The sequence below is a fragment of the Acipenser ruthenus genome, chromosome 18 (genome assembly GCF_902713425.1).
Source record: "Acipenser ruthenus chromosome 18, fAciRut3.2 maternal haplotype, whole genome shotgun sequence".
NCBI lineage: Eukaryota > Metazoa > Chordata > Actinopteri > Acipenseriformes > Acipenseridae > Acipenser > Acipenser ruthenus.
In genome coordinates this window covers 2221370-2238563 of record NC_081206.1, presented here as the reverse complement: position 1 = coordinate 2238563, position 17194 = coordinate 2221370, and the positions used below count along the sequence as shown (strand labels likewise).

The window sequence follows — 17194 nt, the reverse complement described above, 5'->3', positions numbered from 1 at the left end:
TGCACTCTGTAGAGAAGTTTTGAGACTCGGGTTTACAGCCAAGCTCGTGTGAAGGCCACTTTTAATGTAATGTCCAGGATTTTATATTCAGAGGACAAAGGTCCGCTCGTTTTTCTCACTTGTACTGTGTTGTCGTTATGGATAGCAGAAATGACTTTTGTTTAAAAACAAATGAATCCATTCTTGACTGTTTCTAAAGAGGATTTTTTTTGGTTGGTGTTTTCAAAGTGTATGCATGACAGAAAAAAAAAAAACACTGCACCCTGCAACTACTTTACTGGGTTCTCTTCCCAGCAAACATTTCACAAACTCAGTTCTAAAATGCATCACCTGTGATAGACACATGCCAGGTACAACAAGGTGACTGAAAGGAAGCAAATTACAATGATGTGGAGTCCACAGCCATGAAAATGGCATGGTGCTCACACTGGTTTCCTGGACAGGGCTGAGGCACATTTACAAATGGTAAACACACTGCATTGGGCTGCAGTGTGCTCAATAAACAACCGTGCCAAACCCCAAGACCACAGAGCCAGCACAAACAGTTGTGTTGATTGCAAGGTAGTGTGGATAAGGTGTTACAGAGGGACAATCTAGCAGCATGGTGCAATTCCATTCACTACCTCTTTCTGCACATTTCACATTCATATTCCTGCAGCGCGGAGCATTGGAATGGAAGTCTCCTCAATATACAGATGCAAATTGAAAATAGATACATCAGACTGTGCCTAGGTTCTGTCACCTGTAAGCTGCAGAAGGACTTCTGTTCTAGTTTGGGTAATTTGCTCCCTTTGGTTGTTAAAACCAATAAATGCAGTTAAGCAACTCCTAGACCACGAGAGGTTGAATGCTTTCAGAATTTTAGTTCAAAAGGGAACATGGCAAGTTTCCATAGACAGGACCAAAACTCTTTGAACTTGACAATCGCAGCATGTCTGTTCACCAATCATTCAATAAAAGATAAACCTGTTTACCTGCAATCCATCGTTAGGAGCCACGCCTTTGCATGCCAGGTAGGTGCTGCAGGCTGTACCCAAGCCTCCTCTCTCCACCACTCTGAACTGAACAGACACATGCCCAAAACTCAAACTATTAGTGTAAAGAGCAGGGATGAAAAGAGAACCTCCCATTCCAACCAAAACCCATCTAAAAAATGCAACACCAGTCCCATTTACTGCACTATACAATGTTATACCCTTGCAGTATTATGTGAAATCCTATTACCCCACCAGACCATCCCAGAGAACGAGCAACCACACAGCATTGTAAACATCTTTATCCATTGCAATTCCAACCAATTAAATGGAGAACACAAGCAATATTATTAATTTTATTAACTTGTTAAAGAAATGGCTCCTAAATACATTGAAACAGTAGTACGACACCAACATAAAAAATAAAAAGGTTCATAATCATCTTAAAACTAAATATTCACAAAAGATCCTGGTAATACAGCCACATCCACTCTGCAGAGCACAATCACAAACCCTCACAAGCAGGGCTCCATAAATAAGTCACAGGCACTCAAACTGGCTATTGCACTGCTCAAAAGGTCTTGCAGACCAGGATTGATAGACATACATATAAAAGAGAAATAAAGTCAGGGAAAGAACAGCTCAACCCAACATGAAATTCAAGTACAGGAGACTCCGTGATGACAAGTCTTTTTAAACAAGATATAATTTTCTATTTATTCTTGCCCCTCGTTGTGTCGCATGTGCTGAAGGAGTCTGCTTTGCGTGGCTTGCCATGCGCAGTGAATCAATTTGAATACTAGGTCATGTGCCTGGAATGGACACAGTGGTCACTGTGGTTCACTCGGTCTCGAGTCAGCAGCATCTTGGAGGAGAAGGCCCTCGTCTTCACTCTGCTGCTTCACTTGCTGGAGCTGGGCTGTGGGGTGGGAGGTGTGATCTTCAACAGGGCAGTCGGCTGTTTCATGGAGTTTGCTACGACCCAGGGGTGGGTGAGCACGCCGGGCAGGGGCAGCCTCTGGTTGGGGTTGTGTTTCAACAGCTTGGAGATCAAATCTCGGCAACCCTCGCTAACAAACTGGGGGTAACTGAAATCAACCTAAAAAGAAAACATACCAGTTTAGATGCCACTTGAGTACAGTGACAGACAGCAATAACCAAAAAGCACAATGCCACTCTACAATACCTGGCATACTGGCTAACAAATTTTATTTGCATTTATTATAAATATTTAGAAATTCTGTTAGTCATGTACGTGGCATTCTCTTCTCCCCATAAAACAGATTCAAAGAAGTATGTCTCATTAAAAATTAGCTCCCCGCTCCCCAATCAAACTTACTTTAGAAATCTTTCGGTAAGTTTCCTCGTGGCTCTTGGTTTCGAAGGGAGGGGTCCCCACCAGAAACTCATAGCAGAGGACTCCAAGGCTCCACAGGTCCACCTTCTCATCATGCATCCTGCCTTCAATCATCTCAGGAGGCAGGTAGTCCAGAGTCCCGCACAGAGTCGCCCTCCTGGAGAAACCAAGCAGGAACACTCAGGGGCACATGAAGCCACCAACCTCTCCACCACACCCAGATATCAGGATTGACCAAGACCCTATAATGCTTTTTCCCCAGCACAGCCCAAATACGAATGCTGTGTTCATCTATCACAACAAGAATGCATGTGGTTAAAGTTTAACACACATTACACTGAACATATCCTGGTTTTAATCTCAGCACGCCTCCATCTTGAGGAGACTGGACATCCATAGCACATACCTTGAACAGGGTGCATGCACAGACCAGCCAAAATCTGCAATTTTCAGCTCCCCACTGGCCCCTAGCAGAAGATTCTCTGGCTTGATGTCCCTGTGGATCACCTTCTTAGAATGACAGTACAGAAGAGCATCCGACAGCTCAGTAATATACTGAAAACAGAAGAAAATTAAATTAGAATTTCATTCTCAAAAGCGGTTTCTGCACCAAAAGCCCCAGTTTGATTTCTAGCACCTAATTGAGAATGGTTAGATTCTTACAGTAGCGCTTCTTTGTTCGTTGAATTTGCCACATCGCTGCAGCTCGCTGTACAATTCACCCTTGGGAGCATATTCCAAGATCAGGTACACTCTGGAGGAGTCATGGAAATAGCCATATAGCCTCAGGATATTCGGATGCCTGAAACAGAAAGAAACAGTTCATTTGAAGAGCAGAACACGTAACCTCCACATTTTAATAACGTCTGATTTATAACACCATTCAGTTCACCAGATGACATCTCATAAGGAAGAGTTCAGCATGTATTAAATTAGCTGCAACCCTACCTGAGATGGGACTGGATTTCCACCTCTCGCCTCAGTTGGTGCTCCACACCTGCCTTCTCCAGCTGGGTTTTAAACAGCACTTTCAGTGCCAGGATAAACTTGGACTGTCGTTCTCGGGCCAGGTAAACGTTCCCAAACTTTCCTTTTCCTAAAGGACGACCAATGTCAAAGTTTTCCAGGCTCCACCGTTTCCTAAAGCAGAGCAGATAGATTTTCAGTTCACAACTTTGACACGGATATTACAAGCTCACGTCTGTTAGAACTACAGTTTTAGAAATACTGAGAGTTCGGGAATACTGGCCGAGTCAGGGTGTAGCAGAGTGGGATAGGATTATGTTCCTGCAGGTAACTCATTTAAAAAGATTAACAATTTTGTCCACCGACCCCATTCTATTGTGTGCATCATTGCAGCACTGTTTTGACCCACAGAAAGTAATGCATACATTCCCAAGAGAAGGAGGCTGTGTGATGCAGTGGATACAGAAAAGGGATACAGACCACGAGGTCTCTGGTTCAAATGCCGGCTGACTCACTTGAGCAAGTCACTTGCTTGTGCTCCGTCTTTTGGACGAGACATTGTTTTAAGTGACTCTGCAGCTGATGTATAGTTCACACACCCTAGTCTCTGTAAGTCACCTTGGATAAAGGCGTCTGCTAAATAAACAAATAATAATAATAATAATAATAATAATAACTTAAAGTGCATGGCCCTACAGCTCTACTCAGTGCTGCCAGGATATTGTCAACTGCATTAGTCCAGATCTGCTAGCATGTGAGCGACACTCGGTAGTGAACTATGAATGTAGTAATGACAGCTCTGCCAAACTGTCAGAGCCCCCATAAATAACCAGATCGCATGTGGTACTTACTTGTCCATTGATGTATATTCCTTTGCTGGAGGTTTATCTGCATAAACAAAAACACACATTATAAAAACAAAGCAAAGGAAAAAAATGGATCTGGGTCCATGACAATGCTTTTCTGCACAGCCAAAACGTTGCTATTGGTGACACAGGTTAGGTACCTTTATTGTAATAGTTATTTTACCAATAGAGCAAATACACAGTCCTGAGCCGACACACACTCACGAGAGTGCAATGCGAGTCTCTGTAACGTAGCTGTTGTTATTTAAATAATGAATGTCTAAGAAATGACCCCGCCGCCCCTTGTGACAGTGAGGAACGTTGGAAAGAAAAGGACAAGCAGCTCACCAGCAGCCTGCCCCTGATTGGGCAGCTCTGTTGCTTGGCTGGGCTCCTGAACTTTGGGCTGTGGTTGGCTCGCTGGCTGGCTCTCTGGTTTTGGTGGTACATTCTGGTTGGACGCTGTGTTCTTGTTTAACGGAGTCTGGAATAGTGGCTGCTTTTGGGGGCCTGGTTTCTGCTGGGCGGGTGGCCTCAGGACACGCTGAGGTCCGTTTGCGGTGCTGAGAACCCGCTGGGTTGGGGTGGCACTGCCAGGCACCTGTTTCTGAGACACGGGCACACGTTTGGGTCCCTCCCCTGTTGACTTCAGGAAACACAGTAGCGTGTTAGACTACTGAATAGAAATATGAGACAATGTGTTTACAAAACATCTAAAATATAAGCATGCTGTTGCAGTCATCAACAGCATAGATTAACCAGGACTGTTTTAGTATCACTTTAGTATCATAATGTGCTGTTGTATCTTAAGCAGTTGAATACAGGAGCAACCAACTTGCTCCTAAAGTGGCACCCATCACCTGGACTTGGTGACCAATTTATGTCTGTAGTCTTGTAGTCAGAGGGAAACAAGTAGAGTCTGGCTACCACACTCTGCACATCAATTATAAAGTCTGTATAATAATGACATTGCAAATACGTAATAAACCGACAATGTGCACAGAACATAGAACTGGAAGTTAAGGCCCTCAAATCATTTCATTTTTAATTCACCTTCTTTAGATATCCAGCGAGGGGTGTCGTCTTCAAACCCTTAGTTGAATCCATTGTTGCTCTTTAAAAACAGACAGTAACACATTAGGTGTACAGCCACGAGTACATATCTTAAGACAGTGGGTGCGAGTGATTGTACGAAACAAGGTAGTTTGCAGGATCCTAATAAAACCCGGTGCTGTAGTCATGTATTACCCACACAACCGGTGTAATTTAAAAATATTAAGATCACGATATACATACTGGGCAGCTCATACACAACTAAACAAAAGTTACAATAAACATAAACGATGTATTTGTCATGTGTTTGTTGATTTGATTATGACGTTAGGGTTTCCTTAAAATGCTACGGTGATTAACCTTCCTGGTTTCCATAAAATGGCGGATTATAAACGTAATGATTAAGATGACTATATCAGACAAATATTTTCACCAATAATAATAATAATAATAATAATAATAATAATAATAATAATAATAAAGCTGTGTTGTTATATTAAATCCCACGAGCAAGTTTTAACGTTTACACAGATGATCGTATTATTCCAATTGCATAGCCAAGAGAACTAGACACAGTACGGTCAACGCACACTTTTATACAAGATATATGTCTGTCAACAAACACTACAAAAAACTAACTAAGAGCCCCGAGACCCGCACAGACACTTGAGAGGCACAATATTATTAGAATACTGTACAATGGCGTAATATAAATCACAACACATACCACTGTTTCTTTTAGGCCAAACTGCTGTATTGTAATCCCCCCGCTGTTTCCGCGGCTCAGTGTTCTTGTGTGTGTGATCGTCGCCACATCAAACCTCTAACAGGACATCCTACACATGTGTCGAAGAGTAATATTTAGTTTTCACAGAGTTTTCTCTTGCTGTTGCGACGCTGAAGAGCACTGCATCATGTTACTCCCTTGAGTACTACCGGTTTAAATTCAAATCTCCCTGTTTTAAATACCTTTAAACCGCTCCACGCTCTGATTGGCTGCAGCCGAGCTTTGACTCCGCTTATCATTGGCCAGGGGATGGTTCACTGACGCACGCAGGGGGAGTGAATAGACATGTTTTCAGACAGCGACCCCTACTCGTTGCCAAATGGTATACATCTGTTGGGGGTTGGGGGGTCATTTCGTATTTGGAAAGTCGTTTTTATTTTTATTTTTTTGTATGGAAACCACACACCCCTTTTTTAACCTTTACAGATTAAACTTTAGGCTACTAAGGTGAATCGCAGTCAATCATTCGGGCAGATCAGAGGGAGCCTCCCAGAGTCCACATTCCCTCAACCTCTGAGCTGATATACAAGGTCAGAACAGTCAAACAGTGAGTGGGACTTGGGAATGCTCCATTCAAATGCATTGGGACATGTTCCCAAAGGGCTTACTCCAGGCTCTGATTAACTCATCCTATATATATATATATATATATATATATATATATATATATATATATATATATATATATATATATATATATATATTTAAAGAGGTAAACCAACTGTTAAGCTGTTAAGTGTGACTTGACATGCCTGTAATGGTATCCACATCTTCTCAAGGCATTTTGTTTTTATATTTGTTTTGTCATTGTGGTGGATTAACCTTTGTCACTGCAGCGATGATTGCAAATCTCCTCTTCTCTGTCTTTCCAAACCCACATCATGTTATATTTCTTCATTTCAGTCCTGATGAGGCTGTTTCCTGCCAGCTTCTTTTGAAAGTCTGTCCAGAGCTTTGCTGTACACGACTGTATTTATTTGCCCTCTAGATTGCTGGGGGTGTGAATGGGATTAGATACTGTATCAAATTGGGAAATGCCTCAATAATGTCCCACAAACAGTATATAGACAGAGAGCTGAGCTTTATAACAATATTAAGCACAGTACTGTAATGTTAAATATGATTAACAGTAATATTGGCACACATTCTAACCTCTTAAATAATCAAAAAGGACAAGGATGAGGTTTTAGTATCATATTTTATTAGTATCTGTCATCAGACCTTAAATGCTTGTTTTCAGTGATTTTATAAAGACAAAACTGCTGAAGCACACCGCAGGTTTGAGTCTCTTCAACACAGACAATCCAGCCATATCTCTACAAAAGAGCACAGAGACACAGCACTGCTCCTGGAAAACAGACCCCTGACAGCATCACAACACCTACTTTAGTACTGTTAAAGCTTTCAACTTTATAACAAAAAGAAACAGTCTAGTTATTGTACTGGAACACAAAGGCTATGCAGAGAACAGATTATTAGTTGAAATAATAGCAACGCTAATGTTTTGGCTTGTTGAGTGTTTTGTTTTCTTCGTATGGCACTGTAGTAACACAGCTGCTTGGTGCCTGCAGTGGTAATGAACGCGTCGTCATGCCTAGGTAATTAAAGGGAGTGTGCTTTGCAGGAATGCTGGGGTAGTACAGGAAATGGTGGAGGAGGGCTTTGTTAATATCCCTGCACTCTGTAGAGAAGTTTTGAAAGACTCCAGTTTACAGCCAAACTCGTGTGAAGGCCACTTTTAATGTGATGTCCAGGGTTTTATATTCAGTGGACAAAGATCCACCAATTTTTATACTGTGTTGTCATTATGGATAGCAGAAATGGTTTGGGTTTAAAAACTTATTAAACTATTCGTCACTGTTTTTAAAGTTGTTTAAAGTGATTTGAATTCCTACATGATGTTTTATGGAACTCTTTCCAAACATTATTATTATTATTATTATTTATTTCTTAGCATATTCTATGTTACACAATTCCATGCACTAGCACATACATACATGGCAAATGAATTTCTCAATAATCATTTCACCCCAGCACCACACAAGGGTTGTAATGAGTTGAATAGCATGTTGTTTATCACCCTGCATTACAATAGGGTCAAGTAATAGTCTTCAGCGGTGGAATGAATCTCAAAACAATATATATTTTTAATATACTTAAACATCATGTTCAAAAATACACATTTCCAGAGCTTGTTTCCAAAAGTTTCTATATTTTGTAAAATATCTAGGTTTGATTTATTTTCTTTTTTTCCTTTCTCAGAAGTGGTTGGTGTTTTCAAAGTGTATGCATGACAGATTTAAAAAACTGCACCCTGCAACTACTTTACTGGGTTCTCTTCCCAGCTAACAATCCACAAATTCCGTTCTAAAATGCAACACCTATGATAAAGACACATGCCAGGTACAACAAGGTGACCGAAAGGAAGCAAATTACAATGATGTGGAGTCCACAGCCATGAAAACGGCATGGTGCTCACACTGGTGTCCTGGACAGGGCTGAGGCACATTTACAAATGGTAAACACACTGCACTGGGCTCCAGTGTGCTCAATAAACAACCGTGCCAAACCCCAAGACCAGAGAGCCAGCACAAACAGTTGTGTTGATTGCAAGGTAGTGTGGATAAGGTATTACAGAGGGACAATCTAGCAGCATGGTGCAATTCCATTCGCTACCTCTTTCTGCACATTTCACATTCATATTCCTGCAGCGCGGAGCATTGGGATGGGATTCTCCTCCATATACAGATGCAAATTGAAAATAGATACATCAGACTGTGCCTAGGTTCTGTCACCTTACAGGGAGGTGTCCTTTGAATTCACTGTAAGCTGCAGAAGTACTTCTGTTCTAGTTTGGATAATTTGCTCCCTTTGGTTGTTAAAATGAGGTATCCACTTCTGTTAGACAAACAAATAAAAAATAAACACCAAAACTCCATGGGTTACACAGTCCTCTCGGCTGTCTGTACTGAAGACAAGTTCAATCTGTGTGTGGACTCTGAAATAAAAAGTCTCACTTGCTAAATAACTCCAGGATCTGAATGTATCAATGTACTTTTGTGATGAATAAGCTCAAACAGAACAGGCTTGATATTATTTACTGACTATTATTTGGGGGGCAGGGAGAGACAGTTTCACATTCCTGCAGTTGAATCTTTGCAGGATTTGAAACAGAAATCCCACACTGTGCAGCCTAATGAAACACACTAATCTGCTGGTGAGAGCGATTTTCTAAACGCTTTACATCTGGTATTGTTATCAGCTGGCCTAGCCAGCGCTGGGTACATTAAAGGGTTAAGGTGATTCTACTGCTTCTAATTTCCTGTTTTTCTTTTTTTTTAGTTTTTGTTTGTTTGTGCACAACAAGTCTGTTTTTTAATAATTCATTTTGCGGTCTCTTACAGGTTATCCTTCCCCATTTGGATGCAGTCTCAGCCAGGGGGAACACAGGCTGTTCCTTGCGCAGTACAGTCCTTCTTTGTTCAGTCATCTGCAATCCCTCTATCAAGTCCCAAACTCGAGAGCAAGTGAACTTTAACACTGTGCACTAACCAACAGCTAGGTGTTTCAAATGGTCCACTTTAAAACTCCAGGGTTTGCTTCATATGAAAAACACCCCCTTCGTTTTCAGCTTGAATATATAATACTAAAATGTACAGTACTTGACATTCAAGTGTTGATTTGCCAGAATCATCTGGCAGTTGATGACTCCTTAGTCTGACCGAGAAAGAATCTGCGTTAAAGTATTAGAAAGTGATCATGAAACACATACGCATAACAAAAAAAAAAAAAAAAAAAAAATGAATAAAGTTAAACACAAACTTTCAGTCTAAGGAAACTGGCCTTCACATATACTACCTAAATATTTGTACATTCATTTTCCAATGAATTATATGTATTCATCACATCTCTATGTGACAGAGAGATGGCACATAGGTTCAGAAGTCTCATTGCTGTTTTTGTCCCTGGTCTTTCTGCTCAGTCTCCACTTAGTCGTTTGCATCAGGCTTGGATCGTGGAAATAACACTTCTGCACAAAGTGTGCACTGGCTTGTCATCTCTGCATGAGTTCCAGGATCCAAGATCCCACGTGTATGTGCAAATCCACACATAAAAACACATCAGAACCAACATGTTCACACACTTACACTTAACATTTCAGCGTTAACTTTCAAAATCAGCAACGTTCAGCAGATTAATACCAGAACGCAGATCCTTTAAAAAAAAATCATCGGTCATGCTTTACACCTTTCGGTAATAAATAAGCCTCCACAGCTTCTCTTTGTGCTCAGTCTAAATGATATCTAATATAGATATGAATCTCTTAAATAGAAGGACTTCGAGATATATTATACATGTACATAAATAAATATAAAACCAGCACAAAGAGGAGCTGTGGGTGACTCGGAGTCGAGTCTGATGAGAGCGAGCCTGTCTCAAGGTCAGGGATGTCATTTGTCAGTGACTGCCGCTGCCATGGGCGTCCTGATGGTGCTCCTGGCCGCCGCGGCTAACTCTTCGATTTCCATGTTCAGTCGTCGGATCACCCACTCCATCGCCTCGCGGCCCTGCAGGAGGGAGGCGCACAGGACACGTTAAGAGAACGCTTGTCTAGTCTCGTTTTGAATTTAGTTCTTAAAAAAAAAAAAAAAAGTTCTACAAACGCTAATATAACTGCTGCTCGGATCTGTAACCACGATGTCTGTCGCTAGTTTTAATAACACTGACCTTGCAGGCATTCGAAGAGATGGTGTTCTCCATGACCCCTTCCAAATAGCTGCTGAGACTGACTCCCTTCACACTGATGATGGCCTCCTGTGTTAGCACAGTCCTGGAAACACAAACACACAAGGATACAGCAGTCAAACGGAGAGCCAGGAGTCTCCAGCAACTCGTCAGAGGCAGCAGACGCCTCGAATAAGAGAAATGACTACACTGCCACAAAATGATTTTGATTTTTTATTAAGAAAAGGTTTTCTGTCCCTAAAATAAATGTGTATCATTTTCTCAAATAAAATTAAAACATGAAATCATTTCTTACCTGGCTCCAAAAGCGAAGACATTTATTTATTTATTTGTTTGTTTATTTATTTATTTATTTTAATTGAAGCCTGGTAAGGAATTATTTCTTGTTTTAATAATATTTGTGAAAATTTTTTTTTTTTCTTATAACAAACCAAAAAAAAAATTCCTAATAAAGAAAATATTCTTTTTCTGTCAGGTGTAGGTACTACTCTATTTAATAGATGAAAATAACTTTGTTTTAACTTGTTACCATGTTTCTACCCAGACCAGGTATACATGCACTGGGTTTGTACTGTATAACCATTTTAGGAACCCAGAAAAGGACCAGGCTACTAGAAGCACTTATAACTACACACACACACACACAAAAACAAAAAGATCGGACTTACTTTTCAGGATCCTGGGGGTGAGGTTTGTAAATCAGCCTCTCATCCACGGACACCAGGTTGGTAAATGTAATCTACAGTGAAGAAAAGGTCAGCTTGATTGCAATCTCTGTTATCTGTGCTGTACAGCTGTGGCTGCATGTATAGAACCTGCATTGGAGGATCCAGACTGCATATTCCTACTGAGGTTCATGTATTCCAGTATGAGTCACAATACAAAGCAATGCATTTTAGTAGTGCAGTATACACTTCCCCTTTAACCATACATTTAAAATACACAGCAGTCATATGTGTTTGGGGAATCACATTCCTTGACTTCCACGTAAACAATTATAACATGTATGTCTTTGTATGTTTCTCAAGGCAGCATGACGAAAACAATACGCTTAATTGTGTGAAGTTAAAAAAAAAAAAAAAAAAAAAAAATGGACCAAAGTACTGTGTGGTGGTACTAATAATATAAAACTGAGAAAAACCATAAGTAAGTAACAGGTAAAAGCATACTCACATTAGTCGACTTCAGTTCAAAAGTATGTTGTGAAGGATCCACCACTGAGTGCTCCTGGACATACGTCCTGGATCTTGTGGCCCCAATAAGCTAAAAAGATATTCAGAATGAGCAAGCGTAAAACCAAGAATGACACACTAATACACACTGTACAAATACTGTACAAACACATCCCCCCCTATACACACCGTACAAACACATCCCCCCCCGCCCCACACCGTACAAACACATCCCCCCGCTCCACACCGTACAAACACATCCCCCCGCTCCACACCATACAAATACATTACATGGCCCGTTAATTGCGCACAGGTTTCTAATATAAAATCGGACACGGTTGACTGTATTCTCCCAGTTAACACCAATGCTTCAATATATTTCTCGGAACAGGTTGAGAAACCACTGCTTGTCTATGCAAAATAGGGCTTCCTGCTGCTGACAAACACAGGGCAACGACACTGAACTCTCCTGCTGTAGCAACTCAAAAAGCCAAACGGGGCAATGCAACGGGGGCAGCGACTGAATTGCAGGTGAAAGCAGGCTGCTATGACATGTTAGAGGGAGGACTTCCAGTTTACAAATCAGCACACTAGGAAAGTGGACAGTTTGTGCCAGTCTCATATGGCAAGATGCCTGACTGTTAACAGTCCTATACAGAGCTAAAGGCTAAAGAGAGAATGCAGGGGCTGCTAAATACAGGACCAGTAATAGTGCACCTGAGGAGAGCTGCAATGGGAATTCCAGTCACATGCTGTTCAGTGCCACTGTCCTTGCTATTTAAAGTTCCAGGACACTCAGTATGCAGGCTCCTGCTTTTCCACTCTACAGAACGCCCTGTCCTTCCCCCGAACCTCCCCTCCAACCCTTCCAAACCCAGAAGGACACCAGGGAACCTCTAGCTGACAAATCTACAGCCGTCGTCTGCAAGCACTGTTCAATTTCAAACAGTGCAGACCCGGCTCACAGTTCATCTATTCCATTATAGGTCTGTCTTTCTTTAGTTCTCTTTCATCTGTGTCAACACTACTGCCCTGCAAAAAGATTGAAAAAAATGTGCCATGAACTAACTGTTGAAATTCAGCCATTAAGCCTGCCACAGGTCATTTGTCTTGTCCAAGCTTGACAAATAGGTTGGCTTGGGCTGGATAAATTCTGCAATTTCATGGTGTTGCACAAAATTCAATTGTCAATTTTTTTAAATGAAAGTTACTAAAGCCTTTTTTTTTATTCCTAATCACCTGATGCTTCTTAAAAAAAAAAACACCTGCCTACAACCTAGGTTAATAAATCTAGGTTTTGAAAAAAATCTGATCAGGTTTGGAGGTTAGATTACCAATAGAAAAAAGGGAGACATTCTATCTCAAGTGAGCCAGACGTGAAGGCGGTCTGATAATATTGAATGCATGGTAGCAACAGTAATATACACATCCCTTGGTGCTTGGGATACGTAACCCTCATGGAGGTTAAATAAATAATAATAACTCTGGCTTGGAAACGGAGTTCAGGTTTACTCACGAGGGCCTCATTAACTCTCTGTCTCAGTGTTGTGCAAGCCTCCGCGTGGGCTCAGCCTCCTGCCTCTCAGCAGTCATGTTACACCACTGCTGTCCCAACGCTCCAATCAAAGTCCTCGTCCAACACGGCTAATAATAAAACTGAGCAGCACACAGGACTGCCAAATCAACATGTGCCAGCAATACAGTCTGTACCTGCTTGTGAATGGATCAAGTAAGAACAAGAGAAGCTATGCACGGGCTCCTGTCCTGAAACAGACATTGCAATTACTCTGTATTCAACTGTGGCATCAGATCTAGAGACCTCCCAAACTAACCCTTCTTGGATTTTCAACCAGGGATTGGGTTTTCTTACCCCTTAAGATGCAATAACGATACAGAAGAATGAGGTTTGCCAAAGAGCTGGTATACATTTTTAAGGTGGCACTGTTTTGGCCCTTCCATTCCTTATCTTTGTTCCAACCCTGTTCTGAATTGTTAAATTAAACCTCCACCCAGACCCTGAAGCAGTTAATTATCTCCTGTTGCCTGTCAAACCTGGAGTGGCCCTCCACGACTGTGATTGGACACCCCTGGTTTAGATCAATAAAATAAACCCCTCACTATCTTAAAGACACTCACAGATTTGACAAGGGAGGGGAGCCCCCACTCCGTGCTGAGGAGCCTGCTGCTGTGTAACCTTCCCTGGACATCAATGTGTCTGTCCAGCACATCCACTCCCACTACATTGGGGTTCATGGGGTTCGGGTACTTCTGCATAGCTGCTTTGGTCACAGTGTCCCATGGGTGGCTGCAAAATGAACAATTAAAAAATGTTAATCAAATTAATCATCTTTTAAACACCAAGTCATAGAACAGGGGTCTAAATGCATGTGGCAAAATAAATAAGAAACGATTTCTAAGCTAAAGGGCCTTTCCATGGTATCTGTGAACATCCACACTTGTCAAGGACAAATGACAAACAACATGCTGTCAAGGATAAATAACAAATATTGTTGAATAACCATGATTTTTTTTTTTTTGGTTTAATGATCACATGTTTTTCTTAAGATGCCATCTACAGTTTTATCTGTTATAAAATTCCAATGGACTCGTACAAAAAAAGGAGATGAAAGAAACAGATTTAAGATGCAAAACACATTGCGATTCATTTTTCACATTGCAGGGATGAGAGCAAATGCAGTTGTCACTGTATAGCACGCGATGAAGTACAGCTATGGCAGCTACAGAGAGTGCAAGCATGCATAAGGGGGCTGCAGTGACGCAAATCAAAGGTATGTTTGTAGGAGAAAGCTCACAACCAGCCTGGAACTGAAGACTGGTTATGTGATGTAATGTAATGTGAATCTCCTGAGGTCTACAGGGCTCTGCAATGTGCATAGAGTCAGGGAGAGTTGGGCTGCATGGCCTTTGAACATAACAATATTCAGGTTATTAGCAACCAATAGAAGAAATACAGCTTAATATCTGGAACGATAATTTCTCTCTTCAGGAAATAAAATGGAACTATTGCAAAATAAAATGTCATTCAAAGGTTTGTACTGCGTTTAACATTTTGCAGATAACAGAGGCTAATAGATATCAACAGCAGGTCAGGACTAACTGGTCAGGCATTTATAACAAGGGAGCCGAAACGCTTCACGTGAAATACACCCCATACCAACAACCTATGCTTTAGCTTAACCTTCATTCTAAGTACTGAAGCAGGATCCTGTTACCTTATGATTAGCAGACATGGTTCAAATAACACATTGTGTCAGTCTGAGTTACACATACCAAAAAAATCTGTTTTAAAGAAGTAGCTATTTGGGGGGGAAAAAATCCTTATCAGGAAAACTGTCCTGCCTAAATATGCAGACTCCTTTGTGCAGCACGGTTTTGTTTAACGTCCAAGACACTGCTATCAACACAGATAGCAATGTGTGATTAATGAAGGGAGGCTACAGAGCTTCTTGTCCTGAAGGTATCCTATTACACAGGAGAGACGCTTTCCTTTAGGACACCCTGCCCCGACTGAGTCTCATGAATGGCTGAATGCTTTATTAACACAAACGGGTTAGGCAGGTTACAGTCTCTAAATGGCTATTTGTTAGGTTTACCTGTATAATAATATTTAATATTTGAGAGAGAGAAACATTGAAAAATCACCGATCCGTTTTGAATTAACAAATGGAAAACTGTAATTCGCACATGTGGTAACTGGTATCCTCCTGGTTAAATCCCAAGACAGGTCAATACTCTGACATGGCTACATTGCACTACTAGTGGCAGGTGAACCCTCCCTTCTGCAAAGGGCTGATCTAGGATCACTTTGGAGAACAAGATTTCACAGAAACAAAGGGAACGCGACTTACAACTCTTAACCCATCAACTGCGCAAAACGTGTAACACTAATGAATCTGGCAATTCAAACTAAACTAGCAATCGCAGCACTGATGTATGGCTTCTGGTGTTTTGGCGAAATGCATTGTTATAACAATCTGCAACTTTCGATCACCCATTATGAAGATTTACACACATGTTCAACTCAACAGAAAATAGGAGGCACTTTTTTACACAGAGAATTGTGAGGGTCTGGAACCAACTCCCCAGTAATGTTGTTGAAGCTGACACCCTGGGATCCTTCAAGAAGCTGCTTGATGAGATTATGGGATCAATAAGCTACTAACAACCAAACGAGCAAAATGGTCTGAATGGCCTCCTCGTTTGTAAACTTTCTTATGTTCTTATGTTAACTCAAAATGTCATCTCTAACTTGTATGGTGTCCTCAGGGTGTCAGAAATCAAAGCCTGCCCTTGACCTGAAGGTCACCTAACTTGATCTGCAAAAAAACTGAATTAAGATCCCCATTTGCTAAGAGTTATACTGTGTTTAAAAAGACAACATTGAGCTTGTTATCTATACACTGTGGCCATAGTAAAACATGAAAATCATCATCTTTCAAGTTAACTGGTACTGACTGTACCCTTCCGTTCAAGTTTCCACAGTCACGCACTGTGCCCTCTGCTCTGCCTTGCCTGTCACTCAGGCTGCTTCCTTAGACTTCAGAACACATTGCTGGCCATTGCGTTGTTAAAAACATACTTAACATTACTGGGACGTATGTACTGTGGAAAGCAGTGCTTCAGGCGGAATGCTCTGCTCAAAACAAATAAACACGTTCAGATTCAGATTACACTACCACAGATACTACCAGATAGAGAGATCCGAGTTTCAACGCAGGTCCCAACAGTATCACCCAGTCTTTTCAAGTTACCGGTACCTAAATATATGCATGTTGTAAAATGCGGATGGATTTTGAAAATTACGGTGTAAAGCCGTCTCTGTGACTACGGATGAGACACAGGAGGCCAAAAAAAAAACTGTAAAGTTGTTTTAATGGTGGTACAGGAAAACAAAACAGTTCCCAGCCATGATGACGGCTAAATGAAAATGTGCAGTCTCTTAACCGTATTACACAAACCCAGTCTATTCTGTCAACGTAACAGTACTTGCACTTGATGTATATTAATGGACGCACCACGCCACGGCCTTTTCACTCTGAAGATGGCTGCGGTCTCAATAATTAAAACGCTCGGATTAGGTATTACTCACTTGAATATGTGCTCTGAAGTCCAGATTTTCATAGTGCTTCTAGTTCCTGCCGACGGTTTAGTCGCTGTAGTTTTCGCTTTGCGGTGGATAAACCTGACGCCGGCTTCACTGGGAGCTGCTCCGTCAATGAGACCAGCAGGAAGGGCCGGGTTACTATAGCGACATGCTCAGAGCCTGCCTCACG

The 17194-nt window shown here is 41.3% G+C and overlaps 2 protein-coding genes across 2 annotated transcripts; both read right to left on the bottom strand.

Moving 5' to 3' along the window:
• Positions 1 to 1316: 1316 nt before the first annotated feature.
• Positions 1317 to 6147, bottom strand: LOC117962444 (aurora kinase C-like). Its single transcript, XM_034905412.2, has 9 exons — positions 5923 to 6147; positions 5196 to 5256; positions 4491 to 4788; positions 4149 to 4185; positions 3280 to 3471; positions 2995 to 3133; positions 2738 to 2886; positions 2314 to 2488; positions 1317 to 2073 (listed from the first exon to the last, which is right to left on the bottom strand). Exons 2-9 carry the CDS (start codon positions 5247 to 5249, stop codon positions 1876 to 1878), a joined length of 1242 nt encoding a protein of 413 aa, XP_034761303.2. The 5' UTR covers positions 5250 to 5256; positions 5923 to 6147; the 3' UTR covers positions 1317 to 1875.
• Positions 6148 to 7161: 1014 nt separating this feature from the next.
• Positions 7162 to 17188, bottom strand: LOC117420918 (PRELI domain containing protein 3B-like). The gene is made up of 6 exons (XM_034034674.3): positions 17011 to 17188; positions 14037 to 14205; positions 11902 to 11991; positions 11397 to 11467; positions 10711 to 10813; positions 7162 to 10550 (listed from the first exon to the last, which is right to left on the bottom strand). Exons 1-6 carry the CDS (start codon positions 17040 to 17042, stop codon positions 10434 to 10436), a joined length of 582 nt encoding a protein of 193 aa, XP_033890565.1. The 5' UTR covers positions 17043 to 17188; the 3' UTR covers positions 7162 to 10433.
• Between the last annotated feature and the right edge of the window lie 6 nt (positions 17189 to 17194).